At 43.8% G+C, this 27,800-nt stretch overlaps 1 protein-coding gene across 3 annotated transcripts in view; it reads right to left on the reverse strand.

Annotated features, from left to right (window-relative positions):
* The window catches only part of MAP2K5 (mitogen-activated protein kinase kinase 5), a 112,809-nt gene that overhangs the window by 36,255 nt on the left and 48,754 nt on the right, over nucleotides 1–27,800 (reverse strand). For 2 of the 3 annotated variants that reach the window (XM_042824762.1, XM_042824764.1), the window contains exons 13-17: nucleotides 25,822–25,870; nucleotides 20,195–20,268; nucleotides 19,251–19,301; nucleotides 16,299–16,370; nucleotides 6,355–6,384 (exon numbers count right to left, since the gene is read on the reverse strand). In XM_042824762.1, coding sequence (XP_042680696.1) covers nucleotides 6,355–6,384; nucleotides 16,299–16,370; nucleotides 19,251–19,301; nucleotides 20,195–20,268; nucleotides 25,822–25,870 — 276 coding nt within the window. The remainder of the gene's footprint in view (nucleotides 1–6,354; nucleotides 6,385–16,298; nucleotides 16,371–19,250; nucleotides 19,302–20,194; nucleotides 20,269–25,821; nucleotides 25,871–27,800) is intronic. The other variant, XM_042824763.1, reaches the window with a different exon arrangement.

Raw genomic sequence — 27,800 nt, forward strand, 5'->3', positions numbered from 1 at the left:
AGCTGCTGCACTCCCACCTCTTCTCATCCCCAGGTCCTGGTTAGCTGGAAGGAAACATGCCTCCTCCTTCAAGCCAAGAGAGCCTGCTGAAAGCATGGAGGAGATGAACACTTTCAGTCAATCCAATACCTGCTGATACCTCCTAAGTGGCCACCTGCACAACCAGCCAACCCACTGCTCGCCCCTTCCTAGGGAGAGCCCACCGCCCAGGGACAAGCCCAAGAAACTTGTCCCATTCAGGAAAGTGACTCCATGGTCCCACTGCTGGTTGTGGAGCTGGGAGGGAGGACAGCACAGCACATCTCCCTTTCCATGGAAGCACCAACTTGTGCTGGACACGTTGCATGTTTGGAAAAATCTCTCAAAGAAAGGCCACCATTTCCTCTTGGATGCTGCTCGCATTTCTGGTATGGAGCTCTCAGGGCAAACATCATTCCAGAGTCTTGCTCAGTGCAGTCAAAAAGGCCCCAGCTGTGCTGTGAGGATGAGAGAACAGCACAGAACAAGAGAAGAGCTGCTTCCATTACGCTGTTTTCTTATTTAAACCATAAACATTGTGACAAAAAAAAAAAAAAAAAAGCCATAACCAACCGGAAAACACAAACTTACATCCTGACCCAAAGACAGAATGGGCAGAATGGGGGGATCCCCTCTGCGAGCTCATTTTCCCCCTCAGAAAGACAAATGACAATTAGTTCTACTTGTTTCCTGCATCCCCATGCTAGAGCACAGTGTTCAAGCAAGGATTTCCTTTTCTTCTTTTTTAAAAACCCAATGGGAAGATTTAAATTCAAAAAATATACAGATAAACGTGCCTTGATACGTGCAACAGAAATAAAACAAGTGCCAAAATCTGTGCACTTGCTACAATGCAAATCCAAAACTCCACTCAAGTGGGGCAGCAAGTCTCACAAATGGATCAAATTTAAGCACTGGATTATTGCCGGTGAAGGACAAAAAATGACTAAGGTAAAATGTACTCAAAGTACATTATCTAAAGGATGAGGTATCTGATGAAACTTGTGGTAATTGTCAGGACTTCAAATGATAGCAGAGAACTTCCAATATTTCCAGTGATTTCTGGAACACATAACAAAAGCAAAAACATTTGCACAAATCTGTGATATTTAAAGATTTGATCCAAATTTAACCGGGAGAAAAATCACTGTTTTGGCACTAGCATTTGAGCAGTGTTTAATGCCATTTAAATGGCTCTCTATCTTGATGTATGTGGAAGATAAGATTTCTTTCACTAGGAGACGTGCTGCAACCAACCCTCCATTCATCCCCACAAAATAAATGAATGCTTAAAGGATGTTTCTGTCAATCGAAAAAACAACAGCAGAACGGCTATTTTGCATGCCAACTTAAACCAAGTATTTTTTTCCCTGACAACCTGCTTACATTTCAATGAAACCAGGCCAAATTTGGTCAACAGTATGGATTGCATATAACAAAAAGAATCTCAGGCTGTGCTCATAGAGGGCTCAGAAAGCTGCAGCTCCACTTAAAGCCACGCAATTATTTCGCAAGCTGAGACACAGCAAACAAATGAAGCTGTTTGAAATGGGAGCGCTCACAGGCGCTTGGTTGGTTCGGTGCTGGTTTTTTTTTTGACCTACAATTAAATCTTATTGCAGAAATCACAGCGAGGGCGGAACACAAAATCAGGCAAGGAAAAAAAGAATAAAAAGAACCACCTCCCCCCCTCCTTAAAAAACACCACCAGCAATGAAACATGCTAACAGAGATGGGAGATCTCTTGCTGCTGGAAGCCCGGAGTGGGGCTGTGCTGCGGCCCAGCGCCGTCCGTGCGTTGGGCACTGGAGAAGTACAGAGCTCTCCCCAACGGGAGGAGCACAGAACGGCACGCACTGAGCCTTTTCAGCCGTGTATTTTCTTATAAAGGCTGTATATTTCCTTATACAGGCACGTGCGCAGCGCTCGCTCGGGCTATAAAACCTCCTATTATCCACTTAGGTTTGTTTGCAGTGGGAATTAAGGATGGCTCTCAGTCATCGGCCCGTCGGCTCCGAGCGGGAACGCGGCTCCGTGCCGATGCCAGGGAAAACAAGAGGGGAAAAACCCGAGCGCGGCTCAGCTCCTTCCTCACAGCTCTGCATCGGGCTGCAAAACTCTGCTTCTCCCAAACAGTCCTTCAGTGAAGGTTCGTGTGACTTTCGGTGCCTTTTGCAGGAAGTTATTTGAATGCAGGGATGATATATTTTAAGAAATACATCTCCGGCATCCATCATCCCTCGTCTCTTTCTGATCTTTTTTTTTTCTACTTATCGCGTTCTTTATTTGAAACAGATTTTTAACAGATAATCTTGATCGTTATAACAATATCTCGCTTGCATTTTATTCAAATAATTCTTAAAAACAGCTTAAAAAGCCGTTTGGAATAACATCAAGCTCTCCATCAATCACACGAAAAAATTCCGCTGGCGGTTGTATAAACATCAGATCAACTCTGATGTCTTCAAGGATTTCAGAGTGAACCATAAAAAACTCCATTAACTTCTGACAAAGAATGCAAATTAATCACAACATGGGGTGAAATGAAATTAAAGGCTCTTTTCTAATCAATGACAAGGCGGGATGAAATATTTGCTCCTCTCCGTCTCCCCGCGCTCGGGCGACGCTGGACGCGCGGCTCCGCGCTCCGCACCCCAATCTCAGGTGCATCCAATTTGTTATCCCAGCTCTCCGGTGCCAGCAAAAAGCCTGGCGTAGACAGATGCACCGGGAACCTTAAATGACAGTTTTGGCCTCCGGAAGTGCGATCGCTACAGCAAAATCTAGTACAGCCTCCAGGTGAAATGTCTGGAGCTCCATATGGAGCAGGGAAAATTAACAACAAGATGAAAATCGCTGTAGCAGCGGGGAGCCGGGTTTTTTTTTTTTTTTTTTTTTTTTTTAAGGGAAAAAAAAAAAAAGGGGGGGTGGAGATAAATTTAAAGATGAGGAAAGAGGAGTAATAAATTAATGGAGTGTGAAAACGTTCAAAGCTTTACAATACTGGGGGCACTGTTTGCTCAGATTTGGGGTGGGGGAGAAGCAGGGCAGGAGGTGTGATGGGAGGGGGGGCAGGTTTATAAACTTCGGGTCATTTTCCTGTCATTTATTAACCCAGGCCCCGAACAGTGGCTCTCAACATCCCTCTCAACGCAGCACATCTGACAGCCAGCACTGACTGCAGCGCCTGCCCGTTCCTCCGGAGCATCTCCCTAATGGATGCAGTCCTCCAGCATCCTGCTTTGTGCAAAGCTGGACTACAAGCCGGGAATATTCAGTGGTCAATTCTTTTCATTTTTCCTAAATTACATTATCATTAAACCAGCCATTGCCCCATCATGTTTTACACACCACACTGACGCTGCGACAAAGCGCACTCAGCCACTGCACATCTTGGGGCTTCCAGCTTCCAATTTAATTCCATTTGCTCTGAGGTGCCGAGGCCTTCTATTGTTTTTATGTATATATGTATTTGAATATATATTTTTTACAGCTGTTTCTGTGGAAATGAATAAGCTGCCACCAAAATCAGAGGAATTAAGATTAAACTTTTACAAGAAATTTGGAACTTATTTCTTATAAGCGGAGCTTTCATGTCTCAAATCCTGCACCGATGGTATCAGCAGGGAAAGGGCTCTCCTTGCAATTTTCAATGCTTCCACAGGAAATAACTTTATTCTAAAGAGTCTTTCATGCCAGTGTGTGTGTGCACCACTCCACTTATCTGAATGGAACTGCGCACCAGGGGAAGAATATACCCCTACGTGCATCTGTCTGCATCTACAGAAAGTCCTGTGAGTCTCATACACTACCTCTTCCAAAAGGAATTTTACACTGTGCCAGGAAAACAAACAACAAGACGTGACAAGCACTCGCCACGTGTCACCTCATTTTAAGGATCTGAGTTCCCTTTGTGGAGTTCTCATAGTGGGAAAGCCTGTTCTAAGCTCTGCTGTTCCTCATTTCCTTACTCAGATCACCACCGTTGGCAGCTACTGACAGATTATGAAATTAACTGCATATTGTGACTAAAAATGACAGTAACTCCATAACTAGATTCCGAAGATTACAATGAACTCTAAACCCACAAGCAACTTCCCTTCCATATGCAGTTGGTTGCTCACTGAAGTGCTTCCCAGACACGACTTTAACAGAAGATTAAATAATGACAACGTGACAAATAAGTGTTAGCAAAATAGATGCTCATAAAACACATGGAAAATGAAAAGTGCTGAATTCTATCCTTAAAGTATCCTACTAAAGGCCACATAAAAAACCATCCTTTAATTGCGCCGGCATATTGCAGGAGTCCTGAATCGCCACAGTACAATGATGAATAAATCTTGTTCATTTAAACTGGGTCTGCACACAACATTTGTCTGCAACTTAAACATAGAGGGGAAAAAATCCTTTTTTGTTCAGCTACAGCTGGAGGCAAAGGCTCCTTTGTGGGCAGTTCCAGGTGCTCCCCAGCACAGAGCCACACACCCCGCTGGCAGAGGGAAGCCAGCCCACGCTGATGGGGGGCAAACACTGTGAGCCCATGGACCATCAGCTTCAACCACCTCAACAAACCCAGTGACAGTTACAAACAGGTCTGTTATATATTCACAGGAACATGAAATAAACCCAATACCCTGCAATCATCCACCTGGTCACAGTGAGGTGCTGAGGGTTCTGGACCAGCTATGAGCACCCGCATCCAAAATGCAGATACTTCACATAAAGTCCTTACAAAAAGCAGTTGCCTGAAAACCTTAATAGCTACATTCTAAAAGTTTCACCTCTTCTACTGTTTTGCATTAAAAAATATACACAATTTCATGGCCTACTGACTTGCCAAATATTCTTTTACAAATGCTATCTGTTTTTTAATTAGAATAGCAAAAAAGAAAAAAAAAAAAAAAGGATCTTAAACTAGCAATCATGTTCTCCTCCCAGTTTAGAAAACAAGTTTTGGTCTGCAGCCATCCACAATGCACCCCAACCTCCCTCCCCAGCTCCAGTGCCTCTGTGCACAGAGGGCAGCCCGAGCTGCATCCCCCAGCACTCAGGTTTAGCACAAAGGGCACTGAGATGCCCAACGAGCACCAGAGGCTGTGCCAACGCATGGAGGGCACTTCAGCACAAGAGCTGCTTTTTCAGCCCGCTCTCAAAGGAGAGGTTGCTTTTCACAGCACGGAGAAAATATGGACAAAATCTGCTGGGTACCCAACGGCAGCTTTCTTTTGGTCAGTAAACGTTTTCCACAGGAGATATAGTGTGAAATCAGTGTGTTTCCACGTACACAAAATCTTTACAAGTCCATAAAACTGTCAGGAGAATTTGCTTAAAACAGCTTATAAAAATGGGAGAGAATGAGTCCCAGCCTATTATTCAATAACCATGTTTGTGAGGCATCTGCATAATCTAACCATGCATAAATTAGTATGTGTATTACAACAGTTATTTGCATAATAATAGCAAGTTAATAGATGCTTAAAGAGCACAGACCAACACCACCTTTAAATCAGACATGCCTCCAGGCACTCTGATCTGTATAGACCAAGATGCAGAAAGCAGCGCTCATAAAACACAAGAAAACATAAAAACCACATTCAAATAATTCATTTGAGTCCCTGGACACTTCACTTTTTCCCCTCTCCCAGGAAAGAACGATTTGAAGAACTACAGAATAGTTTGTGCTTATGAATTCTAACACCCATCTCGCAACAAGGATTTAAAGGAAGCCCCAAACATAGCTGTGGATTGATGGTTCTGTTCAGAGCTTCGTGTTTTTTTCAAGCGTGCAAAGCAGAAGTGGTAATATTGGCCATAGCCAAGTTGGAAATAGTTTTATGAGTTAGAAAATGTCAGAATATAAACACAAACACCAGTTAATGTTAGCATATCTCCTCTTAAAAGGGAGAATCCAGAATCCTTTTACATATTCCACTCACATTATATTTTTGATTTGAGATGATTTGAGGCGGTTGTAACACCATTTAAAATTGGAACTGAAAAATGAATGTAGAAAAAAGGAGTAGATGCATCTTCCTGGCATCAAAAGCAGTGCTGTACATATGGGATTATTTTTTAATCTCACAACAAAACAATCATTAACATCATCATAATCTTGCTTCTCTCCAGGGAAGAGAAAATCTGGAGTTTGGGGGGAAAAAGGAAAAATAAAATAAAACCAATACAGACTACTAAATGACTCCTTCAAGATAGTACTTTTCAATTTAACAGGACAGATTTATTTGTATGTGGCTCAAATGTTCACAATTGCTCTCTGCACCTTCATACATAGGAATGAATGTCACAGTGGCAAACAGCAGTAATGAACAATCTTACCTGAGGATATGGAAACCTCCCAAGAGCAAGCTGGGAAAGGAAATAATATTTGTCTAGTTACACAGATTTGCATGGAGGGCACATTTTCTTAAAGAGAGAAAAGTACTCAACTCTTTCTATTGTATAAAAGGGAAATGCCAGCAGAAGTACACAAAGAGCTGCATTTAGAATGGAGTCATTCACAACAATTAGCCTTTTTTTTTTCATTTCTGCATATTTCTGTATTTCTCAAGCTTCTGTCTGTACCACTCAGCGACTCTGTTTGATGCCCAAGTTCCTGAGGACTCTCTAAATTAAACCAGTTCAGCCTCAGCAGCGAGGCCACCGACACTGACCTTCCTGCTAATTATCTGCAATGAGCATGCACTGAACTCCCTGAGTCCTTCCCTAACCAGCTCAGAGTGAAATCTGGGTTACATAGCTGAGGTTTTTTCCTTATCGGTGTCAAACCCAGCTAGGAACCTGCGTGTGAGATCTGGAGAGAAAGTGGCACCTGCAATACAACACATGGGCTTTCCTTCAAACCTACTTTCCATTGCACGCCATATGAACAGCACGGGTTGTATCATCCCTTGATGCATTACTGATGTAACTGCCAGTACTGCTATTAGACTCAACAACACTGACGCTGACACAATGCCACAGCTAATAGTCAGTCCATGAGAAACCCTTTCTTTGGTACAAGAGTTTAGGTTTCCCCCATTGGCATCTGAACCTTTGAAAGAATTTCAGCAAAATACAACCATTCTGTTTCGCCTACCATCCAGTGAAGGATGTGGGCTTTCACAGTTGACACAGACTCCCCAGAAGTGCACTGTGGGCAGTTACCTTTGTGTTCTGATGTGCTTTGTGATGAAGCCCATGTCCTTGCACTGCCAACAAAAGAGCTGTAGGCAGGTAGGTTCATGACACCGCTGCTAACTGGCACTTACCCTTCCCTTCCTTCAGGAGGGGGTTACCTTTGGTCATGCACTGGCACTGGCACAGCTGCCCAGGGAAGTGGTAGAGTCACAGTCCATGAAGCATGGAGATGTGGCACTGAGGGATGTGGTCATGGGCATGGTGGGATGGGTTGGGGTTGGACTTGGGGATCTTTTCCAACCTTAACCATTCCGTGATACTGTGATCTTGAGGAGGTGATCCACCCAGAGGTTATGGATGCAATGCTATCATCGATTTGTCTGCATGGCAAACTATACTCACTTCAGACCGAGTTGCAGCATCAGTGCCAAAGGTCTCAGCCATGCTGTGTACTGCCAGCGCTGGGGGAAAGCACCGTACTGCTGCTGTCATTTGAGCTCCTCAGTGCCAGGGTTATTTGACCTAGGCAGATTGCAGCTGAGGCAGCTGTGCCTATACAACCTATGCTGAAATTTCAGCCCAGTTGGCAGCACAGAACCAACTGAAGTACAAACAATAAGGCAGAGCTGTAGAAAGGTAGGGAAGTGGTGGGGCAAAGAGCAGCAGACATCACTCAGTCTCACCTGGTGAGGTACAGAGTGATGAGACGGCGATAAGGAGAAGCTGGCAGCAGAGAGGAAGCAAACAGGCATCAGTGGAGATGGTGCTGTTTCTGCCATACCAGCAGCCACCCAAGCCTATGTTGTATGGGATATTTGGCTGTAAGTCTTTAGAATTCAGTAAACTTCATCCAGATCCTCAGAGGAAAGACTTGACAGGAGCAGGGTAGGTACCTGAAGTGTTTAAGAGGCATGCAACAGACACCCAAAGAAAGGAATTCCTTTGTGCAGCAGGGAGCTCAGAGCTTCTCCATGTAGGAAATTCACCCTTCCAGCAAACAAATTCAAGCTGAGCAGACTCGATGCTCCCCTTCTGTCACTGCTGTCTGGTTCTCCACTTCTCCCAGCTCAGGCAGTCACTTTCTGATGTCAGGCTTTGGAATACAATGCTAAAAGGATAAAGGCAGGCCCTATGTTTTCTGTCATGCTCAATCTTAAGGATCAGAAGCCACTAACCCATACAGAACAATTCTCTTTTCCGTTTTCTCATTTCCTGGGAGGACCATCCTCAACTTACAAGAAGCTGCCCAAGATCCTACAAAGCACAGCTGCTGCAACATCCAATGCCTAACAACAAACCCATAAATGCCAAATAAACACTTTACAACAAACAAAACCAGAAGAAAACTTAATTTTCCCAACGACTACCGACTTAAGAACAGTCATGACAACAGCTACAGATTTGTAGGCACATCATATTTATCCCACAGTATAAATAAAAACAAGATCATTGTGGCTCTACACATAAGGTATCGTTCTGCAGACCTCCTTTAAGCAGAAAACCTACCACTACCTCAATGCTGGCTGCAGACTGAGCATTCCTGCCCTCAGGGATGATTCCTTCCCCTGACCTCCACCTCCACGTTACAGTAGGGCTTTGCCTACGTGACTCCAAAAGCCACTGAACAACTGAGGAAAGAGCAGTTCTCTGCCAGACTGAGGTATGCAGCGTGCAAATGAGCCTGAGAATCCAAAATGCATTGGGCACGAGTTCTTTGGGGGCTGTTAACAAAGACAGAGTGCTTGGTGAAGCTGCTCCCTGAGAACTGCGGAGCAATGCAGCCCCGGATGGGCCGAGCAGCAGTTCTGCATTCCCAGAACCATCCCTCAGTCCATCCAGTCAGAGTTGTTTCCCTCCTGCAAGATTGTCAAGGTATTATAAATTAAGAAACTTACCAAAGAGTATGTAATCTTCCCTGAAATAGCCTGCAGATATGTCACTGTACTAAATGTGTTTCAGATTTAATGAAGCTTTAATGTCCTTTTTAATTTTGCCTGTTTCTATATCACCAGGGGTCGAGCAAGGCAATCAGCACTCAAGAGGGTGGTTTGGTTTAAAACTAGGAAAAACTCATTTGCTTATGAGTTGCACTGTATTTTCTTAATTAAATTTACTAAGTAAAATGGTTTAAGTTCAGCCAACCAATGACCTCTGTACGTAGATTTAGATTTATAAATAGTGTCACAGTAAAAGCAAAGAAAGAAAAACCCAAAAACAAACAGATTAGAGCTTTACTAAAGGGATTTCTGTACCCTCCATCATCCTGACTCCAGGAAGGCATTTAAACATGTGCAACTCAGCTTAAAGCAGAGCGCAGAAAACGTAAACTACAAAGTTAAAACAGCGTCAAAAACTTCTCTGCATTCACATGAGGCAACTTGGGAACTCCTAATTTTGTTTTTAAGGCACTGCAGCCAAAATATAACATTTCAGTTTTCAGTAGTTAGGGACAGGAACCGACTGCTGCTTTACGTGGCTCTGGATATTACAGAGGAGAGAAGGGAACGCTCAGACTCCGAGGTGCTGCCTCTCATTTCCCCGTGGGCCCCTTCACACTGCACAAGGACTGTAAAAAACCTCATTTTAAAAAGGCACAGTGAATTGCACTGCCGGCGTGGAACACAAATATAAACAGGAATCAAACCATAGCAGCAAGAAATATGTCAGAGGAACACCTCCCTTCACTATTTCACTTCAGAGCAACCGCACGCCTGCACATTTTTTTCCTTTTAACTATTACTTGCATAGACATAACGTAGCCCATCAGAATCAGAGCGCTCCAAACTCTCATCTTCATGGGGATCAGTGAAGTTGTGTCCTAAAAAATGATTTCTGCTATGCAGTCCCTGATAGGAGCATTTGCTGGGACTTAGGGAGGTGCAGAGGAACACCATCAGGGTTTAAAACAGCAACTGATACAATGAGACATAAACACTCCAAAATGAGCCAATAAAATGCAGAGGTGCAGTTGGTCAGATTGGGTCAAAATGTGTTAAGAACGTAGAAAGAAAAGCAAAAACCACGAGGCAGCCAGTGTTTGGTAGGGTCAGGGCAGCCAGCCCTTCACCATCAGGGTGAAGGCCGTTCTGGTAGAGGGAGGTGCCTGAAGCCTTTGTGCTGAGCAGCTGTAAGAAGAGCTGGAAAACAACTCCAACCAGGCTCAACCTGTTTGCAATTAAAAACATACACTTAACGTGCAGATAAGTGAAGACAAAATCAAAACGACTTGTTGGAAAAACATAATTAACCATTCTGGAGCTGAAACTGGAAATCCAGACATCCTTCCTAACAAACCATTTTTCCCCACGTTGCTTTCCTGCACACTTAATAAGAATTACAGCAGCAGCAGTTCTTGTCCTGCTCAGAAAGGGACTGAGGGAAGGAAACCCAAAACATATCTTTAGGGCACTCGGGCAATAAAGTTTCCCACTTATCAGTATCTACTCTGTTGTGCGAGTTGTTTTTTAATTTACAGTGACACTGAAAAGCACGGGATGCTTTCATTCTTAATTTAGACACATTCCATGTTTCTCAGCATAACTGCAAATTGAAAATAAGCACTCACAATATCGCTCGCGATCCAGCTGAAGGAGGACTTTATGGTCTGAAATGTTCTAAAATTTGTTCTTAATTACCTCGTGCACATTTTGCACAATTAAATTTCCATCTGAGGATTTTGCATTTAGATTGTGCACCGCAGTTAAACCCTCGTTTTATGGAGAAGCTGCCATCACTTCGGAACCTTCAGACATGGGAAACTTTAAAATCAGACTTAACTACTGGATAACATCAAATTCCCTGGGTGAAATTTCCTTCCAAGACCAATTTATCCATTCCTAGATAGACAGCTTAAAATCACCTGGAACTCTGCAGGGTACGGACCTTAATAAATATTAAATACCTCAAAAACTACTCCAAGATTTTTCGTTCCTTCTAATATCAATTTTACCGTCCTCTCATTGCTCAGTTTAAAGAAAAAAAAAAAAAGAGAAAATCCAAAAGGATATAACAGCAATTTACCAGCGTTAAAGTGCTTCTGAGGTTAAACTGACAACAAAGATGAACAGAAACACAAAGCATCTTGAAGTAGGGTTTCAATTAAATGTGCGGGATTTAGCAATGCAGGACGAAAAAAAAAAAGAGTTACAAATTAATTTAATCTTCTGCCTATAGTTTGCAGCTGCACTCCAAAGTGTCTGGGGCTTAAGAACAAAGCCTTGAAAGGCCTCGGAGTGAGGAAAGCTTCAATTTTTAATGTATAACGCCATTAGCTGATAACTTGTGGAATCTGCGACCCCCGCGGAGGGGCATAAGTGTGGTAACAGAGACTGATGAAGTGACATATTTGTTCGTGTCGGGAACCATGAGAAAGGAGGTTATTACTGACACCGCCAGGCCCACCAGAAATATGCCCTAATAACCTTTGGGACGTTCCTTGGCGTGAGCAGATGAGTTTCGAGGATCTCTCTACATAAAATATATTAAAAATCAAAGCCTAATTCACCTTAATTAAAGATAATTAGTTTCACTTTGACTTCTTTTAAATATGAGCCATAGTGAATGCGCCGCGTACTGAAGGCTGCGTGCAATCATGATTAAATGGCACATTTCCCCTCCACGGCCCTGCGGATGAGCGGGCTTTTACCAGCGGTGCTTCAAAGGTGCTGCCAAGGGGAAAGGAGCAAACACAGCCTCTGAAAGGGGAAATGGGCTCTAACTAAAAGAGGGGGGATCCAGAACAGGTATGAGGAAGAAGTTTTCGCGGTGAGGGCGGCGATGCACTGCACAGGCTGCACAGAGGGGTGATGGTGCCCCATCCCCGCAGACAGCCAAGGTCAGGGGATGGGCTCTGAGCACCTGCTGGAGCTGTGGGTGTCCCCGTTCATTGCAGGGGAGTGGGACCAGATGGCCTTTCGGGGGCCTTTCCAACTCCAACGGTTCTCTGACTCTCTCCATCCATCCACTCACTCCACGTTATTTATTTCGCCGCTGCACACACTGCCCGCAGTGGCCTAAGAGCAATTGCAGGGAAACATGATACATGGAGGTCTCAACCCACGCAAACTGTACCTAAACTTACACTTTATTGCAGCTTAGTTCACAATCTTCACCTAATATAGGGTTACATCCCAGTGCAGCAAGCGGATAAATCATCCTGGAATATTACTGGGCTAAGTTTAGCTGTGAGTGGAGCATATGTGCTTCCGAGTCACTGAAGCAAAGGCCCATAAAATACACTAATTACTGGAAGTTATGGTCACTGAGTGATTGATAGCGCTCTGCAAGGCAACTTCCCCGTTTTCAGCTATTCTGACGGGCCTCCTCCTCCACAGAGCAATTATTAATTCATGACCCAGCCCTCGGGCACTGCTACCTTCTACTTCTCATTTCACTGCCACAAAAATGGTGATGTAGCTGGACACTGCCTTCCTTCTTCCCAATGGCTGCATGAAGTCGGCAGGCATGGAACCGGGCTAAGAGCCACTGTTTGGAAAAAGGCTCAAAACAGCTCTGTGGGGGGAAACAGCACAAAAAAACCCCACCCCAGAACACCTAGGCCAGCTTTCTCGTAGGAGCAAGTTTCTGAATTGCATCATCCTGCACAGCTGAATGACGTGTGTAAGGATTTATCTGTGTAAATCAGGAACACTCCGCTATGCACATTCAAAATGCTGCAGAGTAATGTCCATTCGTAAGGGAAATCTTGCAGAAGACCAAACCATGGTCTGCAGGACCTCCTGCTCACCACCAGCTCACAATCGTGACTCCTTCACCACCATCAGCTGCGTGCTGATGACATGTGGCTGATCACTCATCTCAGACTCTTTAGGAACAATCCCTCTGAAACCTCTGCTCCTTGACCAGATTACTTACAGATGCATCCTTATACCAATTTCCTGCAGTCAAACATCTTGAAGATTGAAATGCTTTAAGAGAACCATGGCCAAGCAGAGCTGCTTCCCTTCTAGCACCCTCTTCAAACACGTTCCCCAATCTGTGTGCTCACGGACCGTGTGCTCCTCTTGCACCTCCACCTGTGCTCCCAGCCCAAGCGCGCTGCAGGCTCCAGCAGTCTGTTGGTGTTGGAGGCAAATATTGCCTTCCCAACTCCAAAGCTACACGTGTACCTGAAATACACGATGCGTGTTTGCTGGGTATGTATCAGTGTTCCTACCTAAGGGAGTGCTGAGATGCCATAAATCTGTAATATGACTGCTTGAAATATTGCTTAAAACAGCATATTAACACAAATGTCACCAGCAGCCCCTGAAAGCTCTTACAAGGCACTGTCACTCAAACACACGGGTTTGTACTCTGCTTCCAAAAACTGCTTTGATCTGTGGCATAAGGAAATCACTTATTTCCTGCATTTAAATAAAATACTGGCTGCATTTGCCCTGGATCACCTGACAAAGCCATGCAAGCCTACACTATGCCTCAACAAACAGCTTGGACCACAACCCTACTCCCTCCCCCAGATTCCCTTCTACCACTGTATCTCACACTGCTCCATGGGAGACTGATCCTCTGTGCCCAGGGTCCAGCCAAGCCCTCCTCACCAACTCTGTCCCCTCACACAGGCAATGGGAGGCAAGAAGGTTTACTAAAAGAAAAAGGATTCACCAGACAGCAGGCACGTAAGGCAGGATCAGGGTAATACAAGAAATATGAAGCCATCTCATCCATCCTCCCGTGCAGGGCATCTTTTTTGGAAGGAGGCTGAATCAGTCACAGAACACAAACAACGCTCAGGTTCAGCCTGGAGTGTATTTTACGGCTGAGTTATAAACCCTCTGAAACACAGCTTTTATAATGAAAATGCTGACGCAGTCCTCAGTGCAGTGACAGCAGTGTCACTGGCTTAAATTGAACTTGCTCTGTCAATCCCAGAACACTTAAGTAAAACTAATCTAACAACCTCACGGGAACGCACAAACTGTTGGTGACGAAACATTTCTGAACAGGTCCATGGGTCAGGTATTAAATTTAATTCTCTTTAAAGCAGTCCTGAAGAAAGAAATGCAAAGCAAAATAAAAAGCTGCACATGTTTGGACATCTTTTACTTCTAAAGGAACGCAGATGCTCACTGCCTCCCAAAACTTCAGTCCAACCCACATCCTACTTCTCTGCTCCTGAGTTTTCTGAACATTCAGAAGAAACAGTTTGGTTTCTCAGCACACATAGCATTGCAGCAAAGAAATTCAAGGCATTTCAAGGCTCAGAAGATGATTAAAGAAAATATGAAGATTTAGGTGGCTGCTATTTTATATTATTGTATGTTTTAAAAGCAAAAAAAACAAAGCAAACTCGCAACCTTGCTGTCTTGGTTCCACATATCATTTCATCCCAATTAATGTGCTCTAACTGCATTAACTTGAAGCTGTAGGGATTGGAGTAACACACTACCAAGCGGAGATGATTTTATAATCCTACAGCAAATGCTAGCTTCCCATTTTAACAGTTCCATCAACAAGAGCCCAAGCGCCTGCACTGCCGATCCCCATGTCAATACAGTGCTACTTTAATGACAGTGACCTTGTGTGGCTCTTGGAGCACCTTCTTCACCTTTTTTGCGACATTTTTCTAAGCCACTGTCCTTGCTTTCATCATTTAACACATCACTCAAAGCACTTCAATACAGGAGCGATGGCGCTGAAGAGAGGTCTCAGAGGATCAGATGACATACCAATTAACAAAGCACACAGAGCCAAATTGGTTGGTACATCTGGTTCAGGACACATCCAGGGGAAGTGAGAGAGGGGAAAAAAAAAAAGAAGTTGAGAAGGTTTGAAAGAAGAGAACAAAGTAAATGCATTGTGTGTCCCTAATGCTGCATAAGTTGCTGTGAAATTCATCCTTTAAATCAATCTCACGACCATCAAGGTTGCCCAATAATAACCCCTAACTAAGCTCCAAAGTCTTGGTCTTTGTGGAGGACCATCGGATTGCTGCTGCACACGGAAATACATTCAGCAATACACTCAGCAAAGGAACCAGTAAAACCTGCTGCACGTCACCCGTGCATTTATCTCACTCTACTCCACTGTGACTCAAAATGAACACCACAGTCAAGTATGAATGTAATACAATCTCATTTTAGCCCTTTGTTGCACAGATTCATTTACAGACAGCGCGAGTATGTTCTGCAGCTCTCCAAAATTGTGAGGACTCTCCAGTATCACAGTCCATTGAAATCTGCAGTAAAACAAATTAACAGCGCCGCATCCCCTGTGACACTTTCAAGTGTGTCATTATCCTATATTCAGAGTTAACTTCAATCAGACTCGGAAGATTTACAAGACCTGAATGCAATGATTCAGCATTAAATATTTTCATTTTAGTTAAACCAAGCGGCAAGGAATGTGTTGTTTGAAAACACAACAATAGCCATAGAGAACTTCTGTGCTATAAGGAAAGCTGCTTGTCTAGATGCCGTGGGTCAGCACCAACACAACTCCACCTCATTTTCTGCTACAAACGTCCACTGCACTTCACCTTAATGATGCTACACTTAACGAAAGGAAATGGCACCTGTGTTTCTCAGTAACTGCAGAGCACACTTTTGTCAGGCTGTACAAGAGACCACACGAGCCATCAGTGGTTGGAAAGAGGAGCTTGTTGGGAAGGAGCAAACAGAAGGATCTGTGCAAGCAGCAGCCAGTGACAGCCATCATCCCAATGCTTCATTTTGATCAGACCTTTTCCAGTTCGAAACTATCTGTGTAAAAAATCCTTCTAAAAGCATTCATGAATGCTGCAATGCTTTACAGATTAAACATTTTGCATGGGCATCAAACAGCTCAAACCCTATTTGAACCCTAACGGTGGGCCTCTCTATCCTGCCTGATGAAGCTGGAATACAGAAATACCATCGTTGTTGGCTGAAAGGCCACCTGTACTGGACCTATTTTCCACTCTCAAATGGAGATTTGGTGGTGGGCTCCATGCTGCACATTTGCAGAGGCTCTCTCTACCTTGCTGACCTTGGTAAGAACAAATCCATTCTAAATACAGAAAGGCATCTTAGGAAAAGTTAAAAGCATGCATACATAGAAGAGCATACAAAGACCACATTAAAACAGTTTGATATTAATTTTCCTTTGAATCTCCCAAAGTGCACAAATGACAGACATTTACATACCTCCATGAAGGAAATCCCTAAACTCCAAACGTCCGAATGGATCCCGTATTGTTCTCCTGAAATCCGTTCCGGCTGCAGAGAGATGGAAAGGAACACTATGAGCCCAGCAAACAAACCAGGGTCCTTCCACAAAAGGGCACACAAACCACCTCATGAAATGCCAAGAATCTTAAAGCTTGTTATCACCTTGATTCTGCAAGAGCAAAGGGCTCGGTTACACTCAGGCTCACGGCCGTGCGCTGCCACGCACCTTGTAGGGTTGGCCTTGGCATTTGTGCTTGGGCTGTTGTAGCCAACAAACAGCCATTGGAGGCCAAGTTGTAAGAGTCCATCAGTGGTACACACCGACCTGTGAGCCTGGGCGCAGTGGAGATAGGCTTACAGCAGGAAAACAGACTCCTCAGGCTGGGTTGGGCAGTAAAAGTATGGCTTAAAAGGCAAAGTTATTGAAGTCAAAGTAATAAATGAAGTCACGTGGCAGACATTTCATTTTATAGATATTTAACTAATTTCATTTTTGATCTGTGGAAAAAAAGACTTCACTCAAAGCTATTAATAACAAATTTAATGCTTCATGAAATAGAAGGCTGCAAGATGTAACTGCTAGTTTTTACTTGAAAGCCACAATTTCAGCATTTCCAAGGTCAAGTGCAGCAGGAAATGTAACAATAAAAGGCTCCATGAGACTTCCCTCCCCACTGTGCTGCTAATGCACCTGTCTAGCCCCACCATCTACAAAGCACCGGCTGTATTTTTAGTCCTCAATAATCCAGAGACCTTTTTTAGAAAACCAACTCCCAAATTAGCGCCAGTCCAATGTGTTTTCTGATGTTTGCTCTGCACCACTAATCCCAGGTCAACAGCTTTTACTGCAACGTGAACATTAAGTAAAAAACAGCATTGCCCACACTGCCTTCAAGGGTAGCCTTCCAAAACTGCCATCATCTGAAAATAAAGAGAAACTACAACAAAAGGCTTTTGAATGAGCCACAAAAATTGTCTTTTTGTTTGTTTGTTTTTGGTGGTTTTAATCAATTTTGGTTTGCCAGTTTCTTTTTTTGAGGGGAAGAGTTTTATTTAATTTTATCTTTTTTTTTTTTTTCCCCCATTAAAGGACACCACAGTGAGCAAATATAAACAGCTCAGTGACGTGAATTTCTCTTGTAAAACTCTGGAGCAGAAGACAGAAACAAAAATGACACATGGAAAAAGTAAGGCGTGCAACACACAGCTCACCCTAATGATACGGAGCTCAGAGAGCTTTATTCTAAAGATTTCTACCTCTGGTTACCTTTTGCACCTAAAAAGTTTGGTTTTTTTCCCCTGTGCCTAGTAGGAGATATAGTAATAATAATAGTAATAGTAATAATAATAATAATAAGTTATTAATATATAATAATAATAATAATTTTTTTCCAGAAAACGCATTTTTATTTTAAACATAGTTTAATTTTTGATGGTTTCAAATTCATTCCTGATGAGCACACTGTGAATTTGATGAATTTCATTAGCAAAACAACTTTAACATGGGCAGTCAGATCAAATACATTTGAGCTTAAACTTCTTTCTCAATCAATAGAAGAATGCATCACAGCCATCCAGAAAGAAGAAAAAACGTAACCTATTCAATGTACACCTGGGAAAGAGAACAGTAATCTGGATTAGCACAGCGAAAGCATAATACAATTTAATTATTAGATCTGTTGAAGACCACTCTAAAAGCAAGAGCCGTGCTGGAGAAGTTAATACTTTGATGCTGCTGGCTTGTCTGCAGCACAATGGTGCAGTTGCTGTAGAGAACAGAGGCACAGACACCAGCAGCTCGCTGTAACATATATGAGGACATTCTTTATTTAAAACAATTTTGATGCACGTAGCATTCCAGTGACAAAGGACAACCCAAGTCCTTCTAGGATGGTGGCACGAGTGTTTCACAAGCCACATAATGACTACACCTTGACTAGAAAAGCACTTAGCAAACAAATGGGCACCCAGGGCTGCTTTCTCCTTACAAGAAAGTAAGGAAAAATACCTGAAAGCGTTTAAAGGTCATGGATTTCTCTCTCCACTTTTCCGAGGTTTGAAAAACAAGAATCAACCATTTTGTACTGCTGTCTGCACTCTGGTGCTGTGGGCTTTTTTGTTTGCTTGCTGTTAAACAAGCTGAACGCCGATTTTCTTTTTCCCCACTGATACCATGACAGAAGTAGTTGGCAATTAAGAAATTGTCATGACCAAAAAATAAAAGACAACAGTTACTGCAATCCTAAACTGAAGCATTTAAGTCCTCACATGCATTAAAGAAAGGGCACTGATGAACGGAAAGCAAAAAATGCTCATGTTCGTGCAGTGAGCATTTCCTGGACTAAGATGCTTACAGAGAAGTGAAAGGCCCTGATGCCTTCTGACACATGGTAGGTACACCACCCAGCACGCAGGGCAGCGGCCTGGTATTATCAGCCCAGGCATGCAAACTTCAAATCTGCACATGGCAGTTTCCCATAGGAAACAGCCACACAGGTGTGCAGGTATCAGAGATGCCCATGACACTGACTACATCTGAGTGCTCAGCACAGCGGGCCCCATTCTCCGCACAGTAACACCATCAGCGCTCTGCAAGGACCTACGGGCTCCCGAGGGAAAGCTGCATCTATTCATTTTTCAGTGCTGGACTGGCTCTCCTCTTTGTTCCCAGCTGTTGCAGTGCATGAAAGACAACCAGAAGGCACACGCAGAGCAGAATGCTCTTCTGATGCTATTCTCCATATCAGCAAGGCCTGCCGTTGTCACTGAGCTGCTACGTGAGCACAGAGATGTTCTGTGACACACCATCACACCAAGGGCAGGGGAGAGGAGGTCTGAGAGCCCGTTTAGAATATATCCTCACCACGTAGAAAAGGACTGTGAACAAATACTTGTATTTAAATGTTATTCCTACATAAATCCACTTACCGCCATGTAAGCATTTGTTCCGACATACGTCTTGGCTATAGAATTCACCAGCTATCAGACAAAACAGTCTGTTAGAACAATATAAAGATAATGTGGAAATAAAATGGGCAATTATTCCTCATTTAACCTACAATCATCATCCCTATAAATCAACTAAAAATTATGTAAAAGGGAACAAATTTATCCGCAAAGGCATTAAAAATGATTAAATCTCTCTTTTGTTTGGAGCTCCCATTTAAACAAGTGCCGCATTACCGTTTATGGCAGATAACCTTAAACCATTCTGTTAAACAGGATGCTTATCGCTTTAGTACCCCACACCAGCCTGATATAAAAAGTCAATTTGACGTAGGATTGAAGGCGCTCGTTTTTCAGTCAGCTGGCTCAAGATGTGCATAAAGCCACATTCATCACTTGAATGCAACCAGCACTAAATGCGCTCGGAGGGACAACAGACCCTGACAACTTATCATACCAGGCTGACCTTCTCTTTGGTCCCGGCGCTTGGCTGAGAGTAAAGGTGCTGAAATTCAAATCACCAGCACGGCAAGCTCGTGGGTCACTAGCAGAGAAGTCCTCCAGGGAGGCCCAAAATGGAAATTAATTAAAATTTGTGCTGCACATTGTAAAAGCCCACCACTATTGTTACTCCCAATATTAATTTTTATTGTGGGCCAGTTGGGCTCCCCAGACACATCTCTCGTTCTGCCCTCCCTTTTGTCTGGCCAAAAAGCTTTCATATCAAAGCTGCATATCAATGAAGTTTGCTATTCGTAAGTAGTAATTACAATATCAGCAGTTTTTACTGTCATTAAACAATGAACAATCATATTCAGATGGAGAAAAGTCGCCCGGAGATTCGAGCTGAATGGCTGGCTCCCAGCAGAGGGGGGCTGCCCGCCCGGCAGCCAGGTGACTGCAGCATGAGACGTGCAATGGATTACCTGGGTGCTCACCCCGAAGTCACACAGCTTCACCTGCCCTCGTGTGTTCACCAGCATGTTGGACGGCTTCACGTCTGCCAAACAAAACCAGAGGTCACTTGGGTTATCCTGGAGGCGTACAGAGATGGTTATGATTCCAATACAGGCGTTGGGGTGACCATCACTGGCGTGATAGATTTTAATAGAAAACATTTCAAAGGTATGTTTCCATTGCAACCTCTGGTTCGTAGCTGTCATCAGCACAGGTGACGTTACACCTGTCCCCAAAGACCAGCAATCCGTGCTATTGAAGCTGCAGGTGACACCAGCTGGGAAGGGGCCACCTGAGCTCTGCAGGATGGGATCTGGAATTCAAAGCAATCCTGACAAATGAGACTGAAAAAATACGCTGAAATTCAATAGGGAATCACTTCCACAAGTGGAAGCACTACGTTTAGACGAGGATTAATCAAAACAATCCACTGCCTGGGCTGGGGCTGCAGGAGAAGACGATGCAAGGGAGAAAATCAAACACTAAAAATCCCATATAGATATACAGGAACAGATGTGCATCGTAAAACCAGACTGTAAGTGCAAAGCTCCCATCACTGACCCCCTCTGATGTACAAGAAGTTCTGTTGCACACTGTAAAATCAACGTGCAAATAAAGCACTAAGCACCCAGCCAGGCTACACCATGAGAACAGCAGCATGCATGGTATGGCCAGGCTTACACAAGGGAAGATGAGAGCTCAGCCTAATTGCTGCCTTCTTCTGTCATTATGGGTTAAATGCAGCCACTCATCTCCCTGCCTTCTTTAAAAGAGAACACTAGTTGGGTGCAGATGGATGAAACCCAACTAGGAAAGAACCTAATTTGGTTTATCATTAAGTTTGCCTTTCTTTAGCAGATGTCTTCTGGTACCACAGTAGCTCGCTTAATTTGTCCCTGTAATGTAAAAATGTATAACCTCAATTAGCAAGCTGATTAAACGCTTCCCTATATTTGAGCTAAAAAAACACTTTAAAAAGGGGGAGCGTTCAATAACACTTCACTCAGCTTCACAGGATCTGCACGTTTAATTTCGGTATCAATACTCAAAGTACGTTTTGCAATTTCCTCCCAGAGCCAAAAGGAAAAAGCAGTGCTGGGTGCCTCCAATGCACGACAGCAGGCACAGCTTTGGGTGTGCCAAACTCTGCTTCAACTGCAGCACTGCCACCCATGCACCAGTCTTTGGCAGACGATCACCTGCCCTCCAGCTGCAGGTGAGGAGGCAAAATACTGCTACAGAGCAATCCACGGCCCCAAACTGCTGCACATGTACCAATGTTTTAGGAATATTCTTTCTAACCGAAGCTTCAAGACTCTTACATTTGCTTATGGCAACCTCCAGGCAACGTGCCTGCTGAGCTGCTTTGCTGAGTGCCATGGGATGGGCACAGCATGCCAGTGGGCCCCGCGCTCACCCTGAGCACTGCGAGGTGTGCAGCCATCCCAGCCGACCTTCCCAAGGACACAGCATCGCTTTCTGACAGCACAGCAATCCTCTCCCTCTGCTCAGCACAGGTCTGGGCAGACAGAAGGATGCTCTGAGCACAAAACGCCACAACCCCACAGAAGGTTTGCTTCCAAGGGGTTTGCTCGGCTGGGTGTGAGAAGGAGGCAGGGTGTTCTCCCACCTCTCATTCCCTTAACACGACCTGCCCAGAGGAAACCACTGAGCACGTGTGTCCCCTGCCCCAGAGCCAGCACCTCGTGCCATGGGGGATCAGCAGATCCCACCTCCCCACCCCTGACACACGGCACCTGACAGTAAGTCGATATAATTTTAATTGAATGGCCATCTGTCATTCATTACGCGTCGCTTGATCCAAAAATCCTCCCCCTCACTAAAAATAAATAAAACAAAACAACAACCACAAAATCCTAAAAGAGAAAGAAAGCAATGGGGAAATCAGTCCATTAGGGATGAACGAAGGCAGCGCAGGTTGGGACCTGCAGAGCAATGGCAGCCAAACAAGCACTGCTGAGAACAAACCGTGCCGGTCTTTGCAGCACAGTTTACGCAGCCCCACAAATGGAGAACGTGAGCAAATGTTTGCTACAAATTCCAACGGTTGTGCCGGTATCTTTGAGAAAAAAGAAAAAGGAAATGACAACCCAAATGACAACCCACTTTGTAAAGTAACTCACATTGAAGGGAAGGAGGAAGAATAATCACCCCATCAGTAAATTGGCCTTTATGTTCATAAAACACTTCAGCTAATGGGTTAAATATTTTTTGGTTTTGGAAAACAAATGTGCATAAATAATGTTCTGCACCATCTGCTTGTGATTAATATTACTGTTTAGAAGTGAAAGAATTTAAACAAGAGCCAAAAGGGGTCATTATGCTGCCATTACCAGTGCTTGCTTCATACAAATGACTTCTACAAAGCATCATTATGGAGGATGCACAAGTTCTCTTTGTGATCTAAGTCATTTCACCTCTGCAGATAAATGGGACCTCCAAGCTCTTACTTACCAATAAACACACGCGTCAGAGCTTCAGCTTTGCCAACACCCGACATTTCCCTCATCTTGGTTCATTGAAAAGAAAACGGATTTATGATTGTAGGAAAAAAAAAAAAACCCACAAAAAAACACCCCACAGGTTTCTAAAAGCTGTCTCTTGACTTTCAGCGTTTTCCTCACGTCAGGCTGCAATATGCCAGGTTCAAGGGAGACCAGATACAAAAGCCATCTTAGCCGAGGACAGCCCACAGAACATTACTGTGAACAAAGTGAAGCTGCTGAAAGAATGAAAATATTTCCAATGTTTTCTTGCCAAATGACCTCTGCAGCACTTTTTGCTGTGATTTTTATTTTTCTGAACTGAGTCCAAGCAACATGTAAGCGTGCAGACAGGGGTACAGCCACGTGTGCACACGGTCTGTGCGTGCACACACAAGTGCCCCATTACCTTTGCTTGTGCTTCATTATATGCGATGCTAACGCTGATCAGCTCTCACCAACGTGGGCTCAGCCCCACAAACCAGAACACACCTCCATCTACTCTGACACACTTAGAATACGCTCACAGGCTGCAGTCCCAAGACCAGCGCGTGTGCCAGTCCACATATGTGCACACAAATGCCTGTTGGTACAATTAAACACAAGTGGGTAACACTTATTTCAAACATCTCTTTTAATAAGAAGGTGAGAGAAAAACACACCAGATGAAATGCATACGGCCTATACTTATTCTTGAACTTAACAGATTTCGGTTTGTCTTTATACAAACTTTGACTTTGTACGTGATTAGACTTGTTTAATTGCTAATTCTGTTTTAAATCTAAGTTAATTTCTCATTACCCTTCCATTTCTACTTCTTGTCCTCTGGGGAAAAGAGCACACTTATCATTGGGACATTCTCACATCTTCCAAAGAAGCAGTGTAGGTGTTAATCTCCCGTTTACGTTTGATGTGGGTGCGATGGCTACGACTACAGCTTTGCATTTATTAATATGCACGGCTATCACCTCATTAGTTGCAAGGTACGTTTTGAAGTTAAGCTGTAATATTTGCTGAGATGTCTGATCTGGAATAAAAGACTCGTTCATTGTGTTTCCTTCCTTTAATCTGTGCTCTGGTCACAAACCGCCGTTTGCCACACCGCATCGCACAGCTTCCTCACCATGACTGTTCCTGCACCTCAGTCACCACCATCGTGGAATTCTGGACCTGTTACCCCACCTGAGCATCCTGCCCAGCCTGCCTGACACGTGACAACAAGGAAGACTGAGTTCCATTTTCCCCCTTTCACCTCTGATGCGTTAAAACCAGTAAAGAGCTGGAGGAGATTACCGTGACCAACTGGTGTTTCCCTTGCACTGCATTACATGCAGTGACTCTCTGGTGAGACAGGAAAGCACACGTATGTGTGAGTGCACTGAAACAGGCCCCTGAATAAACACTGTTGGACACTTCTAGGCATTTTGCATATTGTTCTCATCTCGGTGAACCCAGAAACAGACCAAGGCCAGAAAAACCTCAGTTGTGATGGAAGAACCATTTCTGCACTTTTCTTCAGGCCAGCGAGGATCATACATAATTCATTAAAAACTCAGAGCTGCTCTCTATCAAGGCAATGAAAGCCACACACAGAAGGGAAAACTTGAGAAGCAAAAATCAGGCTCAAGCTCTAAACTTACAACAGAAACTGTGAGACATTACAGTGACAGTATTTGTGCTTGACCACAATGCTCCTCCAAATCAGACTCAGCAGGTGGCCACAGCCCTTAATGAAAAACATTCAAGCAAAAGGAAAAAAAAAAAAAAAAAAAAAAAAAGATTCAAACCAGCTTTTCCTTTTCAGGTGCTGTAGAAGCGTGGCAAAGGACTGCGCTGCCCAATTTGCGTGGCACCCATCCACGGATGTTCCAGCTCCCCTTTCTGTTCTTCTCATTCTGACATTTGCTGTGCCATCCAGAATGGATGTCCCCTCGCCTGGAGTAGATGGAGCTGTTAAACCACAGTGTTTGGCGACAGGCAGGCTAATAGATCCAATGTTTAAACCAGCACCAGAAAGCGTGTCTGCACTCAGCTGGCCACGGTCTCTGGGTTATTTCTGTTCTTTTAATCCAGGGACATCCAAGGTTAAATACAGGAGCAGCCAAAGCTTTGAGGTGGGGCAGAAACTCAATGCCTGGTGGTAATTAGGGTTTCCTATTAACTTCTTCTCAGGCATTGCAGAACTGGACACCCCCAGAGGAAACAGTCTTCCTCACCTATTTGGTTCCCAATCTGAACTGTTCTGCTTGTCTCCCTGCTTTACACTTCTCCTTCAATCACAACTGATGTCGGTTACTGCACGCTCCAACTGTGCACAAGGGCTGAGAGAGCAGATGGGTTAAATTAAACAGTATTGTTAGTGACATTAGGAGCTGGAGCTGTTACTTTCAGACACTTTAGAAACATTATAAATGTAATGAGTTTCTCTTTTCCTTTTTTATTTGGGGAGAAGAGCGGGGGAGAAAGGGCTTCTTTGTTCTTTAAACAGCATTTTGCACTCTTTTTAGAGCACACATTAAAAAAAGACAAAAACCTCAACCTCAGCCCCATATATTATTTTCGTAAATAAAATCAAGAGCAAGAAATAAATTCGGTTGTAAAAAGAATACAAGTTAGCTCTGGGAGAACAGGCATCCAATGGCTTGTTATGCCCAAGCAGGATTCTGTAATTATACACGGCCACTGCAGAGGACAAACGGGTGACAATCTTAGAAGTGTGACACCCATCAGTACTGGTGGATGCCATGCAAGATTTCTGAAGCACAGAGGAAGAAAACTCAACACCTATTTTCTTGTTTCGCAAGCCAAGCATTTGGTGATCGCTGGTGATTTTGAGAATTCCATTTGGCACCTGTGTGTAACCACAAGCATTTCAGTCTCCACAACATCCATTTCTCCCCTTATTGAGAAGATGAAGGAAAATGAAGGAGAACAGTGGTAAAAACATTCAATCAGTGAATCTGCAAGGCTAATGAATAAGATTCACTCTGTGTAACCCCACTGCAATCAGATCAGATGTTAGTCTGGTCTGCTGCTTCTGTGGAAAGCGCTGTTAAAACAGGACCAAAAAATGGACAACATCTGTTACTCACCTCTGTGCAAAATCTTTAGACTCCATAAATACGTAAGGCCTTTCACGACCTGAAGTCAAGAGAAAACAACAACGCATATTAGAGACTTTTCCCCGACTTCCCACATTGTTTACTTGTTTAAAGCAAATGCTGAACATTTCTTCTTCAACTACAGAAACCATCTTCTTTTTCTTACCATCCATTGGACCACACACGAGCCTCACTGCACCCCGCAGCCCCACAGAACACAACTGGGCCCCTGAAGGGAAAGGAGCAGCACAGTGCTTGGCTCTCCTCCCTTCCATCAGTGGAGCCGTTAGAATGAAACGTGAAAAGCTGTTTCTCCATTCCCACCTCAGACCATCAGGAGATGTGTTTTAACGGACAGCTGTAGCACCTACATTTGTTCTACAAATGTTTCCCAAAACAAACACCCATGGTGTTTCCACGGGCAGAACATATCCATAGGCTGGGTACTGCAAGCTTTATTTCTGCCATGTCACTAACTCCCAAACTTTAACATAATTTTGTTTCTCAGATTTACGTTTTCCAGAGGCCCTGAGGACTCACCAGATCCAACCAACACATTCCTGCCTGCCTTTGCTTTTTACCCGCAGCACCTCTGCTCTGCCAACCAGCCCCTGTCACAGAGCGAAGCCTTTCCAGTTTCTATCCATGAAATGACATTCCATTCATTTCTCCCAAGTTGCTGCTCTTCATGCACCTCCACAGCAATAAAGCATTTCTGACATTTGTGAAGTCGCAGGAGTTTTTTCAGACCAAACAACTGCATTCTTTTTGCTGTCCAAGCAGGTTGAAATGAAATCATTTCTGTTACATTCTGATATCATACGGTGTGAGAGCAGAGCGCACAGCAACTTTCAGCCTTCCTATTGGATTAAAAACTTGTCTTAAAATTCGTTCTGTAACCAAAAACTGAATCCGTCCTGCAAGCCAAATAAAGATCCTGGATCTCTGGCAAAAAGCTCTAGATGGCAATTCCTCAGCGCTGTGCTCACACAGCTCCGGCTATCTGGTAGCCTCAGATGGTAATTACCTGCAACAAAAGGCCTCAGTCCAATTCTGCATGCCCTGCGGTGTGGCCTTGCCCACTTTATCCTTTCAAAAAGCAGAAGGGGGAATTCTACTCACACAGCTTTTTGACATAAGGAGGAAAAAAGCATCGACTCAAAAAGGGTATGCAACATTTCAGGTTTCCTCCAAAGGTGAAAGCGATTTTAAGTACACCAAGCTTCTCTGATTATTAAACATATGTTTAGACTTTTTAACATCCCTGGAATAATCATAAAATTATTTAAAGTATGTATTCATAGAAAAAAAGGAAATATTCTGGAGGGGATGGGGGAATCAACAGCTGTGAGTTGTTGTACATCTCTATAATGGAACACGTGCTGAATAAGCAGTTATAAAGACACTACTAAACAAACTCACATTCAGACCATCTCAGTGCTGTACAGAGGAATGAAAAGAGGGTTTTCTTCCTTCAAGTGAGGCTGCAAATACGCGCACAGAGAAACCCCAAACGGGCCCTAGTGCAAAGCACCGTTATTCCCCCACCTTATGGCTGCCCATACAAGGGAAGGGCTCGACGTATCAAACGTGATTCTAAAATGGTGCTGGAGCAGAGTATCTTTTGATGGAACATCCAGCAGGAATTATTGGTATTCAGCAAAGTGGGTTTTACAACAATGAGTTGACAAAGCCTTGACACAAAAAGTACTTCCACCTGCTGTCAATCATTCACTCGCGTGACAGTTCAAGTGCACATCCTTTCAGGGAGAACTTCAATCAACATTAGCACTCAAAATACAGTGCACAATGTCACTGCTTCAGAAATTGAAGTGAAAATAAATGCATGAAGTGGCAAGCAAAGGTAGAAGAGATTTTACATCGGCACACCCAAATAGACGGCACAAAAACAGGAGCCTGCACATTGCTTTGGGATTCCCAAGATATGCTTTTCCCATTTAAAAAAAAAA

The sequence above is a fragment of the Centrocercus urophasianus genome, unplaced genomic scaffold (genome assembly GCF_019232065.1).
Source record: "Centrocercus urophasianus isolate 14NV4802_14NV808 unplaced genomic scaffold, USGS_Curo_1.0 seq_23, whole genome shotgun sequence".
In the NCBI taxonomy this organism is placed as follows: domain Eukaryota; kingdom Metazoa; phylum Chordata; class Aves; order Galliformes; family Phasianidae; genus Centrocercus; species Centrocercus urophasianus.